This window comes from Schistocerca nitens, chromosome 4 (assembly GCF_023898315.1).
Source record: "Schistocerca nitens isolate TAMUIC-IGC-003100 chromosome 4, iqSchNite1.1, whole genome shotgun sequence".
Taxonomy (NCBI): Eukaryota; Metazoa; Arthropoda; class Insecta; order Orthoptera; family Acrididae; genus Schistocerca; species Schistocerca nitens.
In genome coordinates, this window is record NC_064617.1 from 347,469,791 (window position 1) to 347,488,578 (window position 18,788).

Genomic DNA, 18,788 nt, shown 5'->3' on the forward strand with positions numbered 1-18,788 from the left:
TAATGGAGACACTGGAAATCGTGGGGGATTTTCTCCCAATGAGCAATCATCTTCACAATCAAAATCTACTAAATATAAACAGAATGAGGCTAACAATTCAAAGACCCTCTCCACTACACCATGTTTCCTCATGGTTTCACATACTGAAGATGGTCACTCCTTTTGCTACGGTAAATCCATTTATTATTCAGAATGGTGATGATGCAATTGCCATCCCTATGAAATACTGCTCCCATTTACTTTCTGAAGACTACTTCTGATTCTCAAGCACAACAACTGCTTGCAGCTTCACTCCTCCACTGCTATCCTGCTTGTGTCGAGGCCCATCGAACATGGAATTCTTCCTGTGGTACTATTTACAATAGGTTGCTTGATGGCCTGACTGAGACAGAAATCCAAATGTATCTCTCTGATCAGGGTGTCGTTGCAGTACCTCAGGTGATGAAAACGGTAGATGCATCCTTAGTGCCCACATGCAGGCCTTTTCTCACTTCTGAAAGAGTGGTGCTTCCTTCAAAGATCAAAGCAGGCTATGAAGTTATCACAGTCCGACCATACATTCTGCTGCTACCAGTATCATCATTACAGCCACACTTGAATGTCCTGTCGACACCCAGCCAAATGTGTAACCTGTGGTAGGGATGCTCACGAGTATGTTTGTCTGCCTCTTTCTCCCTGCTGTATTAATTGTAATGGCGACCATGCTGTCTCCTCCTGTGATTGTCCCATGTATCTTGATGAGTGGGCTGTCCAGAAGATCCGGGTGAAGGACAAAGTGCTTTATGCTGTCACTTGCAAGATGTTGGCTAGTCGGAAACACTGCGTGTTTCTACTATCTGACAATTACAGTACTGCTCTTGCTCCATCTTGCTCCACGAAGGAAGTGGTCATGCAGACATGTAACCTGTTGCAGTGTGCATTTTCTTTCCTCGTTTGACCTTTTCCTTTTGTACCATTTACATCCCTCAGTCATTCGCTGTCACCAGGGGAGACTTCCTCCAGCCTATTGGGCAACTCGTTCACCCCTTTCTGCTGCTTGGTGACTTCAATGCACCATCCTCTTTGGGTCTCTTCCAGAACCTGTCAGAGAGGTTCCCTCTTGGCTGACCTCAGTCTTCGTAACCTCATCTGCCTTAACATGAGAGCACTCGCGTTCCTTTCAGACACCACAGGCACCTATTCCCATTTGGACCTCTCCTTCTGCACTGCTCACCTTGCCCATCATCTCGAATGATCCATTCTCCTCGACACGTGCTCAAGCAACCATTTCCAATGTGCTATCTGACTGGTGATTCCTACCCCCATCTTCGTGCGCACCTAAATGGCAGCTTTCTAAGGTCGACTGGAGGATTTACTCCTCACTGGCAACCTTCAACGAAAAACATTTTCCCTGTTGTGATGACCATGTAGAATGTCTTACAAATGTTATCTTTACCACAACAGAATGTTTCATTCCTTGCACTTTCTCTTTACCGCACCGTGTCCAGGTCCCTTGGTGGACTCAGGCACGCTGCAATACAGTTCGCCCGCAGACACATGCTCTCCGCATTTTTAATCATCATCCTACGATGGAAAACTGCGTTCATTGTAAACAGTTGGATGCACAGTGTTGTAGCGCTATTTGGGATACCATAAAGCTTGCTGGATTTCATGTACTAGTTCTTTCAAAAGTTCCAATTCCTCTTCTGCTGTGTGGGCCAATCTCCGATGGCTCTCTGGGACCGAGGTCCATTAGCCAATTTCTTGCCTGACAGTTGCAGAATGTGTCATATTGGAACCTATTGCTATCTCCAACACCTTGAAGCTCCACACACTATCACCCATATGAGTGGAGGTGGCTTGAGTAATACCCTTTCCTGCTCAGAATCGTGAGTTCTACAATGCGCCTTTACTGTGAGGGGGCTATATCATGCTCTCACTGCATCCTGATCTTCCACCCCAGGGCCAGACAATGTTCACCTTCAGATGTTGCAGAACCTCTCTTGGAGGCAAGCACTTTCTCCAAGACACTGGCGTGAAGCCACTGTCATACCCATACCTAAGCCTGCTAAGGACAAAAACCTCCCTTCTAGTTATTGCCTCATTTCTCTCATCAACTAGGTTGTGTATTGGGCACTGTCATTTTAGTCCATCACTTTGTGATTGTTGCCCTCAACCTTTGACGGTTTGTCATTTCCTGATGGAATGCCCCTCCCCCCCATTTTTTTAAAAAAATTTGTTTAGCACCTTATGTTCTCATATATGTTGCCATCTGAATTACTGACCATTTTTGTTAATGATGTGCAGGCTGTCGACCGCATTTTACATTCTATCTGTGATAGCAATATGGCGAAGGACATTTAATCTTTGAGGACCTTAGTTTTTTTATGACGTATTTATGGACCTTTCTCCAAGTCCCTGTTTTTAGCTGTCTTTCCTTCCTTCAATTAGGATTAACATGTAGTCATTTTTAACTCCTTTTTGTCTTCATGTTCCAAGCTGACACGAGTGTGTATGATGTTACTTGTTTTTACTCCCTAACATGAAACAAAACTATTTGTTTATGCAGAGATTAACAATTAATTGCACTGAAATTTGACTGTTTTAATTCAAGGAAGTAAGACTGTATTTCACAATGAACTAACTTTTGGGCAAACCATAGACCATCATCAAACAAAACAGAGAAGAAAACGGATTAGCTTTGGCATTGATATTTTTACCAGAATAAGTCTTGCATGTGGGAGTCAGCATTGTTGCTTCGGTCTTCAATCCAAGACAGTTTTGATGCAGCTTTCCACACTAGTCTTTCCTGTGCAAACCTTTTCATCTCTGCATAACTATTGCAACATACATCCCTCTCAAGCTGCTTACTGTATTTATGTCTTGGTCTCCCTCTACAATTTTCAGAAGATCAGGCAAAAGCCACCACAGAGAAGAATCCATCGGAGGTACAGCTCGCTAAACGATCATAGAAGCAGCAATAACACAATCGCATGCCTGCCCCTCTTTTGTACATAAAGTGCAAAGGCATAAGATGGGCAGAGCTGTTCGACCTTATGTTCTACTGCTGCAAGCTCGATTTTGGCTCTGAGTCTGTTGACTCAGATGCCTTGATTGAGCTGCAGGCAGTGAATGTGGCTGACTGCAAGACACTCAAATGCTGTGGTCACACACATTATTGAGATGCCCCAGAAGATGAAGATGCCACTACAATAGCATAACATGACAACCAAGGTGCTCCTCCGTGGGCTGTCTTGGATTTGTGATGAAGTGCCAGTCAAAAGAAAGGCTATAGTGTGCTTGTTGCAGGGATGTTTATCAGGATGCATAACCATGGGACTGATGACCTTGCTGTTTAGGCCTATAAGCCCCCTCAACCAAACAATCAACCAACCAAGCAATCAGTCAGTCAATCAATCAAGCTGAGTAACCAAACAAACAGGAAGAAGCCACCACTGCTTGTCGTAACTGTACAAATCACAGACAACATCTTCAAGCTGTAGAAGCTTGTAGGCTTTTCGATCCAAGTAGAAGGTCCGACCAGGCATGGACCCTAACCACCAGTGCTACAGGTGCCAGAAGAGGGCCATGTGGCTAAATTTTGTTGCAGTGCTCTGAGGTACATCAAGTGCTCTGGCGGGCACAACAGCTACACTTATGATAGGTGAGGCTCAGACATGGGCTCGCTCTAGTGGACCACATCTCGCAAACTGGCATGGCTGCCCAGCCCTCTCTGGTGACAGCCACGCCATGGGCAAGAAGACCACAATGAAGAAGAAATGCCACTAAAGGGAAAGATGCAGACAGATGGTGACAGCAAAGCAAAAAGGGGGACAAATAAGTGAGAATGCCAAAGATATCCCTATAGTGGCACTGGTTTGTGGAGGTGAGCAGGAAAGGGGGGGGGGGGGGGCTGACCACGAGCAGGAATGAGTACAGTGCAGCCAGCACCTGAAAAGGATGTATCATTCCATTGTGTGCCATGGAGAAGCTGTGGTGAAAGAAAGGGAAGCATGCAAGGCCTTGTCTGTGGCACATGCTGAAGAAGCTAATCTGCAGCCTGCCACACCCAGTCACTATTGAAAGAATGCCACAGATGGCGCACCACAGTGGAGCACAGCACTGCCACACAGATTCAGAGAGAGCTCTTTATGACAGACAGATGGCTATGACAATGATATCAAGCTGCATGATACCTGCGACTAACGTAACCTAATGTGACACGATCTGTCACAGATAGCAAGCAGTCTGCTACTGCCCTTACTACCCATCCAGATTACTGCAATTTTTTTTTATCCTGTGACACTTTCCATAGCTCTTTTCTTCCTCTGTCGGTAAACCTGCTAATCTTCAATCATTGTCATCTCTTTCACATCCCCTGATGGACCTGTATTGGTGGGTAATCATATCCAGTCATATGGGGAAGATTGCTCTCACATCCTGTAGTAACTAGGTTCAAAAACTAACAAATGCAGAGGTAACTGTAGATCTTTTGTGATGATCATCATGATAGGTGCTCCACCCTTAAAAATGAAATCTTCAGATAAATTAAATACCTTCAGTATTATCAAAGTATTTCAAACAGTCTTGTATTTTAATCTATGCAATCCTCTGCTGTGTTCACCATTTCGTCTCTCAAGTACCCATTTGTTTTGTTGTATTCTTTTCCTCTGTCTTGGACCAACATTTCCTAGTGCTTGATCTGAAACTTTCAACAACCTGTAGTTCTTTTAAGCTGTCCGCTTCCCAATTCCTTAATACTGTATATATTTCTAATTCTCGAGTTTTAATCTGCAGTTCATAACCAATAATGGGAGTCAAAAAATTCACAATGAAAAAGTTCTAAATAATAAGGTTAACAATATAAATAAAGAAAAGAAGAGGAAGTATTACATTGTTGATCAGATGATATTAAAATGCTACTAAGAAAGGGGCCTTTTTTTTAGCAAGTATTGATAATGATGGTGCAAAGGCCTGATATGAGGATAGAAATTTTAAAGAAAATTGGTAATCAGAATTTTGAACAAGATTGCAGTGTTAAATTTGCTTTCTAAGTTCATAAAAGAATAATAATGCAACAGAGTGTTGGTGATAGCTCTAACCATTAGATTCAGAACTAAAGGGTAGACTTTCAATGACTACCATATGTCAAAAAGTAAAGACAGTAAGAGCAAGCAAAACAGATTAATTATGGGACTGACTGGAAAATTAATTAACAATTGTACAGAAATACAGATAGCAAAATGACTATATTGAATGAGACTTTATCAAGAATTCAGAAGTATTTTAAGTAACATAAACTGTGTCCACAGGCCTGGTGGACACATCAGTACTTACCAACTGCCATGTCATCATTGGACGTGGTGTGGAGGGGTGTGCAGTCAACACACCACACCTCCCAGCCATTGTCAGTTTTCGTGACCTGGAACTGCTGCTTCTCAATCAAGTAGCTCCTGAGTTGCTTCATGACACTGAGTACACCTTGTTCCAGTTCTCTTACTAAGGAAAAATCCTCAGTAGTACTGGGAATCAAATAAAAGTCCCCTGCGTGGCAGTCAGCTGCACTGACCACTCACGTGTGGAGACAAAGTGTTTTAAGAGTTACTGTATGTTGTTACTATTAATCCCGATGACGATAAAAGTTCACTGCCTTCATTAGTAGGTGTGTTCTGTGACTTTCATGTTTCTTCCTGGCTTCTAGCTTTGTATCAGAACAACTGTTGGAAGTTTTTGTGAGAAGTCTGACTCGATGGGTGGTTGGGTGAGAAGTACTGGTCTTATTTTCTAACCAGTAAGATAATTAATGTAAAAATTACATTGTTAGTTATCCCTCTTCTTAATTTGTCTTTTACATTTGAGTGATCTATTCTTGGTTTAAAATATTCAGCAGTGTTCCTGGACTTGATTTTCATTGGGAACCTTAGCTCATGCATTTGAGAAATCCTAGTAAAAGTTTTTTCGTAAAACTGCTAAGCCTTAAGTCACTTGGTCGTAATCCATAGGATGCCCAAAGGTCCTGCATGTAATAAAATGACATGTCTTAATAGGTATGATTGCATTACTGAGAGCTTCATGTGAATTTTTTTTTCTTTTCTGTGCGTGAAGGTTGGTGAACTCTTCTCTTTACCATGAGTATCAGCTTGTAGTATGGTTGCAACTTTATCAGTCCCACAGTCTCCAGTTTGGAAAGCTCTATTGACTTTTGAGCATTGGGGTCTTAAAATAAGAGTGTGGAGTGGGCCATTTTGGGGCAGGCCTTAATTTTTTTACTAGGCATAGTCCATATCAATTCAGGCAGGCTAGGAAAAAATCTTACATTCATTGTCTCAGATGTTATTGAATTTAGCATATGTTAAAATGAAGAAATACATATCTTTTTCTTTCCGCCAAAAAAATTTCTGCTCAGAGATACAGCCCTCCAAAAATGACACTGCGCATACCATTTTGAAGATGCAAATTTTGGAAAAAATTTTAAAGTCTTTTGGAACAGTCCTAGATATTTTGTTGTTTTTTTTTATTTGAAAGATAATTGCTTTATGATTACAGGGAAATCTTCCATTTGGACTGATCTGTCAAAGTTCTTTTGTTGTAGTATTCTGAACTTTTTCATAATTTATGGAAAAAATTTCTTTCAAAAATGTCAGTCCATAATTTTTTTTTTTTTGTTTCTCTCTCTGTTCATCAGCACCATATAGTTCTACATTCCTTGAAAACGAGAGCTTTCACTTTTAGGTTGAACAGGTTTTATAAACAATTGAATTTTTTGCCATGCATAAAACCTGTTTTATTACCACATTATCAAATATCAGGCTTATAAAAATCAAGTTTTGAAAGTTGAGTAAGAGACTCATTTTTCAAGCATTTTAAATGGTTCAAATGGCTCTGAGCACTATGGGACTTAACATCTGTGGTCATCAGTCCCCTAGAACTTAAAACTACTTAAACCCAACTAACCTAAGGACATCACACACATCCATGCCCGAGGCAGGATTCGAACCTGCGATCGTAGTGATCACGAGCTTCCAGACTGAAGCGCCGAGAACTGCACGGCCACACCGGCCGGCTTTTAAATGGTTCCAAAATGTATGTGAAAGGCCCAAAAACTTGAAGGTTTCAATTTATACAACTTCTGTGCACTCTGTTTTGTACTGAAATTAGTCAGTCAATGAACTAAAAACATGTTCCACTGCTTCAGTATATTCCTTTGATATGGAGTGATGCCTTCCTGTTGAACCAATAAGAACTGGAGCACTTACAGCCTTCAAAACATCCTGAACAGGAAGTGAGCACTGATGGTGTTGTTGCTGTCCTTCATCTGGAAACCTATATCCAGCAGCTGGTTCATGTGGTAGCATAGAGTTCACTACATTTTCATTTAACTCATAACTGGTGTCTATAATCTCTGCAATCCATCAGTCAGTCATACACACGTGCCACAAACATCCCCCTTCTCAGGTTGTGAGTCTGAATATTATCCTGCTGTTTCTGAGGTGTTGGCCAAACAAACAAAATTTCTTCTTTAGTGCTCTTTAAAGTGTGTGCAATATGAGTTAGCCCATCACTTTGAGTCCAAATATGTACCTTCTGAATTCCGCTCACAGTAGTAGCTTGTTTGGACCATTCTTCTTTTTTCTGCTCATGGAATTCTTCAATTTCCTCTTTGCACAAAAGAATAAGGACTGTGGATGTGTAAGATTTCACGACTCTCGTAAAATCCTCAGCATTTTGAATTGCAGCTGTATTTGGTCTGGAAAGATTACATGTTGTAGCATGGTGCATCAGCAGGCCTCCTACACCATCACAAGGCCCTTTCCCGTGACCAGTAGCACTGTATACCCAGTCAGTTGGCACAAGCGACTTACTCAATTCAAACAGCTGGTAACGATTTTTAAAATGAATAGGAGCACCATTAGAAATAATGATTATCTTCTCTGCCCCTGTTTGCAGTTGAAGAATTTTGCACATTGGTAGCATAGCTTGTGCTGAGTCATGGCCTGTGTCATCACTTACAACTGCAACACTTGTGGTCTTGTTTTGAAAATATGTCACTCCTGTAAAAATTGAAACCTGGTAATTACTCCAATGATACCCTTGTACTCTTGTGGGAGAGTTACAGACCATTTCTCAGCAAAATCACAGTGAAGCACTAAACATAGTTCTTCAGCCTGTACACACCCTTTCACATCTGCAATGTGTTGTTGTTGCAGTTTCTTCAGATGCTGATGTGTTACCGTTTCACTGACCATTTAATAAGATCATCAATGAAACTGTCAAAGACAACAGTTTTCTTAATTCGTTTATTTTCCTCCCTCGTCACATATGTAATGTCTACAGAGTTATCTGTGACGTCTTCCAGGCCAGGTGTCTAAAGACAGTCCTCCCTTTCCAGGACAATCACCACATTCTTGAAACAAACAACTCTCTTGCTTTGCATCACAGACTACTAATGAATTAACACGCCTATCCAAGGTGTCGTATATCACGTGCCCCAGTAGGTTCTTCGAAGTTACCACACAAACTTCAAAATTTGTGCAGTACACACATAAAGAGACATCTCTGGGTGGGTGTGGAACTATCCACTTAGGTCATAGTGCATAAAATTTTGATCTTCCAGTATGGGAAGTTGTATAGTTGCTCGTATAAATTGCAAAAGTTTCTTTAATACTGCGAGTCATATACCTCTTCACTTCACAACTTCTTGACCTTCAACTGTTACAGTTATAGTGTCTTTTTGTTGGCACTCTGGTGAGAACAGTCCCATTTATCTTCCAGATGAAATGACTGCACTATTTGAACTTGAGCTGCTTCTACAGGATGGCCGTAATAGGGATCTGGTCTTCCAGAGACTCCTTTTACAGACCTCCCATTTCTTGATTTGTCTACCATGCATTTTGATACTAATGATGCGTGGTTCAAAATTGTTTTCTTTGAAAATGTCTGTGGAATAATAGTTAAAACTTGCACCATTTCACTGTAGAATGTACAATATTCAACAGCTGAATTGATATTTGTGAAAAATTCCTGGCAAAAGGTGCAAGAGTGCTTTGGTTCATTTTCTTCTCAAGATGGAATTTCTACTTTGAGGAGTGTTGTCAGTTTTGCTGTAGTGTATTCATCCATAGCTTTAGTGATTTCTCTGCACTTTCTTGATCCATAGAGCTTATGACTCGACTTCACTGACCAGTTTTTTAACAGGACTGACACCTACCTCTGCAGTTGACTGATTCAGGGTGTTTAATTCTTCCTCTGTTGATGCAAAATCTGCATGATCTGCACCATGGAGGCTTCACCTTGTCCAGATTCTATCATTGTTGTTGTTATGTCAAAACATTTAGAACACAAAAAGTTGTCACTGGAAACAACTTCACTTTGAAACAGTCTTCAAATGAGAACACTTATTCTCAACTTGAACAAAGTTTGTTTTTTTCCCTTCGTCTGTCTTATATATCACTCTGTTATGGCTATGCAAATAGTCAGCACAATTCACTCTCCTGTGGCCCCAGTCAGAAGACATTTCAAACAGTCCTTTTCAGAAAACACGTTGCAACTGTGTCAACTGGCAAATTCCTCATGAAAATGCAGAACTCACTGGAAAGTCTCAGATTTCTTAGAAGCCTCTTCCCTAAACAAATTAGCACTGAACAACTAAGATATAGAAACCTGCAATGAACAGGCATGGCAAAGAAACTGCAACAAAGTGGAAAAGAAATAACTGCAACAAAGACAGTAGAAATAAACACTGTAATAAAGAAATTAGTAAGAAACAACTTCATTGAAACGCACATTACCCTTGAAAGTTAAAAAAAAAAGGATTTTTAAAATAAAACCTGTCCAACTTAAAAGTGGAAGCTCTCCTTTACAGAGACTGTAGTACTACATGGTGCTATTGTTCTGCCGGCCGCGGTGGTCTAGCAGTTCTAGGCGCTCAGTCTGGAACCGCGCAACTGCTACGGTCGCAGGTTCGAATCCTGCCTCGGGCATGGATGTGTGTGATGTCCTTAGGTTAGTTAGGTTTAAGTAGTTCTAAGTTATAGGGGACTGATGACCACAGATGTTAAGTCCCATAGTGCTCAGAGCCATTTGAACCATTTTTTGCTATTGTTCTTGTTGTGGTCTTCAGTCCTGAGACTGGTTTGATGCAGCTCTCCATGCTACTCTATCCTGTGCAAGCTTCTTCATCTCCCAGTACTTACTGCAACCTACATCCTTCTGAATCTGCTTAGTGTATTCATCTCTTGGTCTCCCTCTACGATTTTTACCCTCCACGCTGCCCTCCAATGCTAAATTTGTGATCCCTTGATGCCTCAAAACATGTCCTACCAACCGGTCCCTTCTTTTTGTCAAGTTGTGCCACAAACTCATCTTCTCCCCAATTCTGTTCAATACCTCCTCATTAGTTATGTGATCTACCCATCTAATCTTCAGCATTCTTCTGTAGCACCACATTTCGAAAGCTTCTATTCTCTTCTTGTCCAAACTATTTATCGTCCACGTTTCACTTCCATACATGGCTACACTCCATACAAATACTTTCAGAAACGGCTTCCTGACACTTAAATCTATACTCGATGTTTACAAATTTCTCTTCTTCAGAAATTCTTTCCTTCCCATTGCCAGTCTACATTTTATATCCTCTCTACTTCGACCATCATCAGTTATTTTACTCCCTAAATAGCAAAACTCCTTTACTACTTTAAGTGTCTCATGGTGCTAATCAACAGCAAAAAATCAAACTTTACTGGATTGGCATTTTTGAAAAAAAATGTTTTTTCTGTAAATTATAAAAAAAATTCAAAAGGCAACAGTAAAATAACTTTGATAGATATGTCCAAACGGAGGATACTGTTGTAATCATAAGGCAATTATCTTTCAAATAAAAAACTCTAACAAAATATCTAGAACTGTTACAGAGATACAGCTTTTTTTAAAAAATCTGAAATTCGCATCTTTAAAATGGCGTTCACAGTATTATCTTTGGAGGCCTGTATCTCGGGGCAGGAATTTTTTTGGAGAAAACAAAAAATATGTTTTTTACTTACTCCTGAATGTTAACATATGCTAAATTCAATAACATCCGAGACTGTGACGGTAACCCCCTTGCCTGAAGTGATATGTATTATGCCTTTACATAATTGAACAAATGTTCAATAAAAGTCCTCTCTGCTATGTGTGAGAATACACATGAATCTTAAGAAATGAGAAATCTCCAATGATAGCCAAGGAGTTATCCTTGACACAGTGCCTTGGAACAAAGGCAACATGTTTCTGGAAAAAATGTGGCTTGAGGTGTAGTATAGCAAGTAATGGTTCGTTGTTAGCAAACGCACACCTTACCAAAATTGAGAAAACTTAAGAGAGGGCATTGTTCTGTATTATGATGTATAATACTCCAAGTGAAATGAAATTAAATGGGAAAAAAGGATGTTTTGGGTGGCAGGAGGAAGAAAGGAAGAGTGTTAGAGGCATTTGCATATTTTGGATGTTATAACTATATTAAGTTGTAATTGCAACCTGGCATAGACACTCTATTTCAAATGAAAATATTTCTTCACAGAAAATGTTGCACGAAGAGGGGAAAGGCTGGAGCTTCTGGTGAACAAGACTGAAAATCTCAGTGCAAATGTAAGTACCCAGTACTGTTTAAGAACGTGCAGAATTATTGTATATGTGACCTCACATTCTGATACCTGTATCTTTGTTTTCAGTCGGTCACTTTTCGGAAAACTAGCAGAAATCTTGCAAGGTCAATGTTCTGGAAGAATGTCAAACTCTATGTTATTATAGGTGTAGTTATTACGGTGAGTAGTGAGTTTGCATGCCTTTGGTGTATCCTGTTTTCATTACTGATATTAGTTTATCTGTTAATCATGTGAAATTCCTTATTGCCTTAGAAGAATCTTTGGTTCTGTGGCAGATTTGGCTTCTTTTGTTTTGGAAGTATAATGTGCGTCTTGGAGGCATATCTGCTAGTTATTTTGATCTACATAAAAAGAGAAAAGGAAAAAACCTTAATTCAGTTAAGAGAATTTGATCTGCCTTACAACATTTTGTGTGTAGATTTCACATGATCATTGTGGTCAAAATACACATTGATTATAACAGATAAGACTCAGTTGTAGTACAGAAAATTATATTGTATCAAATGTACGTTATTCCTCAGAAGAAGTAGTGACACAAAGTTTGACAGAAAACGTTGCTGTAAGTATTTGAAATGAATTTGTTGTTTTTATTGTCTTTGATCCGACGACTGGTTTGATGCAACTCTCCATGCTAGTCAAATCCATACAAGATTCTTCACATCTGCCCAACTAGTGCTCTCTCTCTCTCTCTCTCTCTCTCTCTCTCTCTCTGCTCTCTGCTCTCTGCTCTCTGCTCTCCCGCCTCCCTTCTATTATGAAACAGAGTGATGGTACCTTGATCTTGATGCCTCATTGTCCTATCGACCCATATCTTCTTTTAGTCAAATTGTGCCTTAAATTTCTTTTCTCCCCAGTGTGATTCAGTAGTTCTTCGTTAGTTATCTAATCTACCTGTCTAATCTTAAGCATTTTTCTGTAGTACCACATTTCAAAAACTTCTAGTATCTTGTTGTCTGAACTGTTTATTATCCACATTTAACTTCCATACAAGGCTATATTCCAGACAAATGCCTTCAGAAAAGGCATCAAAATATTTGAATATATATTCAAAATTTAAAAGAAATTTTTTGTATAAATGCTTGTGTTAACAAATTCCTTTTTTTTTAAAAAATACTTTTCTTGCTGTTGCCAGTCTGCATTTTAAATGTTTTACTTCAGCCACCATCAATTACTTTGTGTTCCAAACTGCAAAACTCATTTACTTCTTTTAGTGTCTTTATTTCTTAATTTAATTCCTCCAGCAGTGCTTGATTTAACTTAACATTGTATTATCTCTATTATACCTTTGTTGCTTTATAACTTCTTTACAGGACCCAATCCATTCTGTTAAACTGCTCTTCCAAGTCCATTCCTGTCTGACAGAATTAGTGTCTCATCAGGAAACCTCAAAGTATTTCTTTTCTTCTGAACTTTATTTCCCATTTCAAATTTCTCTTTGGTTTCCTTTGCGACTTATTCAGTGTACATGCTGAAATAATATGGGTGATTGTAATCCTGTCTGTCACGTCTGAACTACTGTGTGTCCTATTCATGCATTTTGACTCTTACATCTGCAATCTGGCTTCTGAAATAATTGTAAATAACCATAATTGACAATGAACGAAAGTCGTCTTTAACTTCTAAACTCAGTGACAGAAAATGTAACTTTATTAATACTAAAGACAACACACAACACAGAAGGTAATCTCCCAGTCAGTAAATACTTACAGTTATTCTGAAATTTCATGTGTCTGCAAGAGTCATAATTTGCGTTCTGATGTCTAACACCCCCACCAGAATGCAAACAAATTTTATCGATACAATACAAATGTTTTTTTTTATTTTTTTATATTCTTCCTTTAGTCATCTACCATGTCACATCCTTTAATGAACACAAGCTTGATTTTTGTTCTCACAAAATTTCCCCTGAGAAAGTGTAGACAGATATCGAGTGTTTCACCTTTGTATCGTAGCAGTCCAGTCTTTAATAGACTTCGTCACAATGTGTGGCTAGTGTCAAACAATGGAAAATCCAGGATGGAATGTCAAACAATGGAAAATCCAGGATGGAATGTTACAATGTGTGGCTAGTGTGTTATTCCAAGTTCACCAAGTTTGTTTGTAGCTGTTGAAGCCACAGAGCTTCCTGAGCTACCAATGCCACCGCTTTATCTGCTTCCACCGTAGAGAAGACTACATTTCGATTTTTCATGAATTCCATGCAACACTGCTAGAGGTGCCTTTCCATCAATCGTTTTAAAAGGTGATCTGTTTATAATGTTGGCAGGTGTCACTGTTGCCTCTGCCCAAAATTGTTTAGTTAAACCAACACCAAATAACATACAATTAGCTCTTTCCATCAATGACCTGTTAATGTTGTCTACAAGTGCATGCAGCTGAGGAGAGTATGGAGTAGTCTTCTGATGCCCAATATCATTTCTGTTCAAGAAGTTTTCAAAATCTTTTTTACACTACTCTTTACCACTAAGTGGATGATTTTTATTTTCTTCTTGGTTTCGTTTTCTGCTAGGTTTTTGTAAGCCTTGGAAGCTCCCAACACACTGATTTCATCTTCCAGAAAATACAAATACACTGCCATTTGCCTGTGTGAATCAGGTGTAATGCTTGTGAAGCTCTTGAACCAGCTTTATTGAATGGCAGTCTGGTTTGCATCACTCAGACATATCGTGCATGTAACAGGTTCTATACTCTCAGTTGGAGACAAATTTACATTTTTAGTACAATATAGTAGTTTATTTATGTCATTTAAATCCAAATGCTACCTGCACTGATGCCACAGGATTATGGAATTTAAATTATAAGACCACATTAAATTATCATTAACTTCTCTGTGTGTGTTTAGTGAATACAAATTATTTATCATTGTTACAAATTATTTACCAATGTCACTGAGCACACAAATGTTCCCTTCCTGCTGTATATATCACAGACATCATATCTAAAATTTAGTTTGCACCTGTTTTTGATCATTGCAATAACTGTCAAAAAATTAGCGGTAGGTTTTGGTACATATAATACACCTCTTACTTGAATTCTTCTTGAGTCAATTTTGGTACCACAAATGCAGTCTCGAGTCTGCCATGTTTCTAAATAAGCTTGTAATCAGAACTTCCTGCTCCCATTAAAATTAATGAGTTTCTCAGTATGGAACTGATTTTGATTGAAGCTTTAAATTTTTGTTTGTTAAATACAGGAAAAATAGTGTAACAGTCCACATACAAAATAACTGTAATTACTGCTTTTTTATCAGCTTTTCACTGAAGTTTTAATCACTTTTTGCATTGGTAACCACAAAACATTTCACAAGCTCTACTACCATGAAGAAAATTTTATGCGGTTATTTGCGAGAAAGGAGAAGCCATCTTTAACTGTTAGATGCAACAATAGGAAGTATAACTTTGTTAACAACATAGATTATACATAACACAGAACATGATCTTTCAGTCAGTGAATACTTGGATATACCCTGTAATTTCATACGACTGCGAGAGCATACAATAACTTGCAGTCAGACGCCATGTGTCGGGAACCATGATCACGGTTGCTATAATGAATGAACAAATACTGTTTAGATCACTACTTCTTTCATTAATTATTACAGATTTCAATCAGCCTAATAAATCTTCAGATCAGGCACCACAAGATGCAGTTTGTCAGCAATGATAAGAATGAAGAATATATCAAGTTCAGCTTGATCTTCCTACTGTGAACGTCTATCAGACTTTCCATTCCTTCCATCTGTGTCTCCCTTTCTTCTCTTAGCACTGACTTGCATCTGAGTTCTGGAGATTTCTACAAGTGTTTCTCTTTCCTCAAAAGGTTTCTTGAATTTTTCTCTAGCTGGCCTCTACCTTTCCCATAGCCACGCATGCATCTTTCTCCTCTATCCATTCATACTTTGCGATTTTGCACTTTCTGCCAACCTCTGATGTTTTAGACATTTGTATTACCTTTTGCTGTTTCATTTGATATCTTTATACATTTTTCTCCTTTCATCAGTTAAATTCAACAGAGTACACACACGCAACTTCACAGACACCCTACCACTCATACTCACGGAAAGACAAGAAGTGACTGCAGGTGTTAACATGTGTGTAGTTGTGTGTGCGAATATGTGTTTTGCTAAGGATGATGCAAGAAGTCAAAAGTTAGTGTAAATACTGTATTCTGTTCAGTGATCCTACAGGCCCCACACCAGTCGGCTATAGGTTAGCGGTTGCCTTTATTTTATGCACTATTCCATCTAAGAAATTAAAGTGTTATAAATTCAGTATCCTGTGTATTACACTAGGTTTTTTGTTGGACCTTGTCTTTTTGCGTGTTTTATCCCCTTTTGCCTTTACTATTTCATCACTCGAAGCTACCCGTGTGCTTTCTGTTGTTTTTTTTCCCCTCTGTTTTATTAAATCATTGCCTAATACTTTCTTTCAAACTCTTAACAAGCTCTGGTTCTTATCCAGGTCACATCTCCGTTATTTCCTAATTTTCTGCAGTTTCTTGAGTTTTAATCTGCAGGTAACTACCAATAAATTGTGGTCGGAGCTCATATCTGTCCCTGTAAGTGTTTTGCAGTTTAACTTCTCTTACCATTATGTAATCTGTATGAAACCTGATGACTCCATGCCTCTTCAATGTGTGCGAACTGCTTTCATGCTTAAACTGTCGCCAACAGTTAAATTGTGCTCTGTGCCAAAGTCTACCAGGTGGCTCCCCCTTTCATCACTTTCCCATCATTTTATTTTCTCCCGTTATTTTTCCTTCCCTTCCTTTTTGTATTATCAAATTCCATTCCTCCCATAACATAAATTTTCATCTCGCTTAACTACATAACTAATTTCTTTTATCTCATCATACATTATTTCAGTGTCATAATAATTGCTCTTTCTTATAGAGATAAAATTTAAGTAAATAACATTTCATTTTTATGTTTTTATTATTTGTTAGTTAATAACACACTATACAGTTGCTGTTTCTGTTTCTATATCATAGATTGTGGGAAGATACCTGGGATTCTCTTGTTTTTGAAATTTACATTACATTTTCTGTTAAAATTTTGTATATCACTGCTAAAATTTTACATTTCATAAATATGAACTTCATTTTGCTAATTGTGTTTGTCTGCAATTTTCTTGTAGGTTCTGATTTACTTCATCGTATCAATGGCATGTGGTGGTTTGGCATGGCAGAACTGTGTGGGCAGTTAGATGGATCACGTTTGTGAGACAGTCAAACAGGAGAATAAAATGCATAATGAAGATGTGGCAAATCATTAAATTCTTGCCATATCAGACTGAAAAGTGAAAGAATGAGATGTTGAAGTGTTCCACACTAAAAGTTTTATAGATGTTTTCGTATCACATTGTATATTAATAGCTTTCTGGTTTCTACCCGATGAAATTCATTTTGTGACTGTTGTAATATATGTCATTATCAGTAGTAAATTCCATATTTGTTGTATGCAAAATTCCAGAGTAAGAGAATGTGTAAAAGTAATTAAATTTTTGAAACTGGTCACTGCTCACAGTATAGATGAAGCCATGAGCAAAATGAAGAAAAAAATATGCTGTGTCAGAAGTGTCCACTTTAGATTTTTGCAGTGTTCCTAAAATTTTCGAGGGAGCAGTGGCGAAAGGCATGAATCCTTTTCAGTTAGTATGTCAAGTAGAAGCCAGCTGCTATCTTTAGATGAAAGAAAAGAATCATAAAATGTCTTTAAAGCTTTTCTGTCAAAGCGTGTTGTAACACTTAAAATTTAAAACTTAATCTATGAATTATTTAGATTTGTGTGGCTGCGGATACTAGTAACACTTCATCAACAAACTCTTTGACAAAGTGCAGCATCATTCTTTCTATGTGGTTTCACCTTTATTTATATAAGTTAATTATCAATGGCAAGAGACCCGGGTTGTGTTGTGCTACGCATACCACATGAACCTGTTTGAAACAGTGTCAGAGAAATTATCTGTGTTAATATCTATGGGTAAGATTTGTGTAAAGATCACACGTTTTCTATAGAACATAGGTTTTACCATCTGGTTCTCTGGGAAGAACTAGTTAATTTGGAACAACCAGAAACAGTCACAGGTTCTAGTGCATTCTGTTTTTCACCATGGTTTTGTCTGTGAGCTGAATGGTGATGCGTGTTTGCTAACTGTCATGTGTCTTAACAGTTGTCAAAAGAAAAATATTTTATTAGCAGTGATCAGATGTAATATTTGCTTACAACATAGTTTGTTTTATTATAGCAGCTTGTTTTCAATTTTTTGTTAGTAAAAGTATGCTTTTAAAAGTGTTTCAGTTGATACGTTTTTCACAAGTGAAAACAAGAGGTCTGCATTAATGATTACATGATAATGTAAAAGAAATCTTAAAGACATATTAATTACTTAAGTTGTGAGCAATGTAAAGCACCAGGTAGTTAACGATAGTTTGATACAAGCAAGCAACAGTTCTGGGTTGTATTTTGATGACCGCTCTTGCCCTGAGTTCATTTATGGAAAAACAGTTCCAAATTGAATGGTAAGAAAGGAAAGAATTTAAAACTTGCTTCAAGATTGCCACATTAAATTTAAGTCTGTCTCTCTCTCTCTCTCTCTCTCTCTCTCTCTCTCTCTCTCTCTCTCACACACACACACACTCACACTCACACTCACACTCACTCACACTCTCTCCCTGTCTCTGGGCAGTACGGCCCAACAGCCTACATTTAACGTGTTTCAGATGTATTTTTACATTCATTTCATCTGTAGCCCTAGTGCATTTTAGCCTGCTGTTTCATCTGAATTCAGAGGAAGTTTTTCATTCTGCCAGTAACCAATTGTCATGTCATGAAAAAGGACTGTCGCTTCCTACTCTCTGATTCTCGGCTGTTTTATACCTTGTGACTTGAGAGAGAGGACATTAAATTTTTTTGTGGTATTGAGCCATGTAGTATGATGTTTGGCCCCCAAAACACGCTGGCAAATTTATTGGCTCACTACAGCGCTCTTTCTCACAGTACGGTTGATGCACTGAACAACACAAATAAAACAGCGGATGTGTTTTTCAATTTGGAGAAAGCCTAAGACACATGCTGGAGGACTGATATCCTCCATACTCTCCACATTGTGGGTATTCCGTGGCCACCTGCCCCGTTTCCTTCAGGAATTTTTAAAAGACAGAGTTCTCAAG

General features: G+C 38.6%; 1 protein-coding gene across 4 annotated transcripts in view; it reads left to right on the top strand.

The window, feature by feature from the left end:
- LOC126251720 (vesicle-associated membrane protein 7) overlaps positions 1 to 17,910 on the top strand; it is a 39,795-nt gene extending 21,885 nt beyond the window's left edge. For all 4 annotated transcript variants that reach the window (XM_049952321.1, XM_049952317.1, XM_049952320.1 and 1 more), the window contains exons 5-7: positions 11,534 to 11,601; positions 11,685 to 11,777; positions 16,754 to 17,910. In XM_049952321.1, the coding sequence (XP_049808278.1) occupies positions 11,534 to 11,601; positions 11,685 to 11,777; positions 16,754 to 16,822 (230 nt within the window). In that variant the 3' untranslated portion in view covers positions 16,823 to 17,910. The remainder of the gene's footprint in view (positions 1 to 11,533; positions 11,602 to 11,684; positions 11,778 to 16,753) is intronic.
- Positions 17,911 to 18,788: the final 878 nt, after the last annotated feature.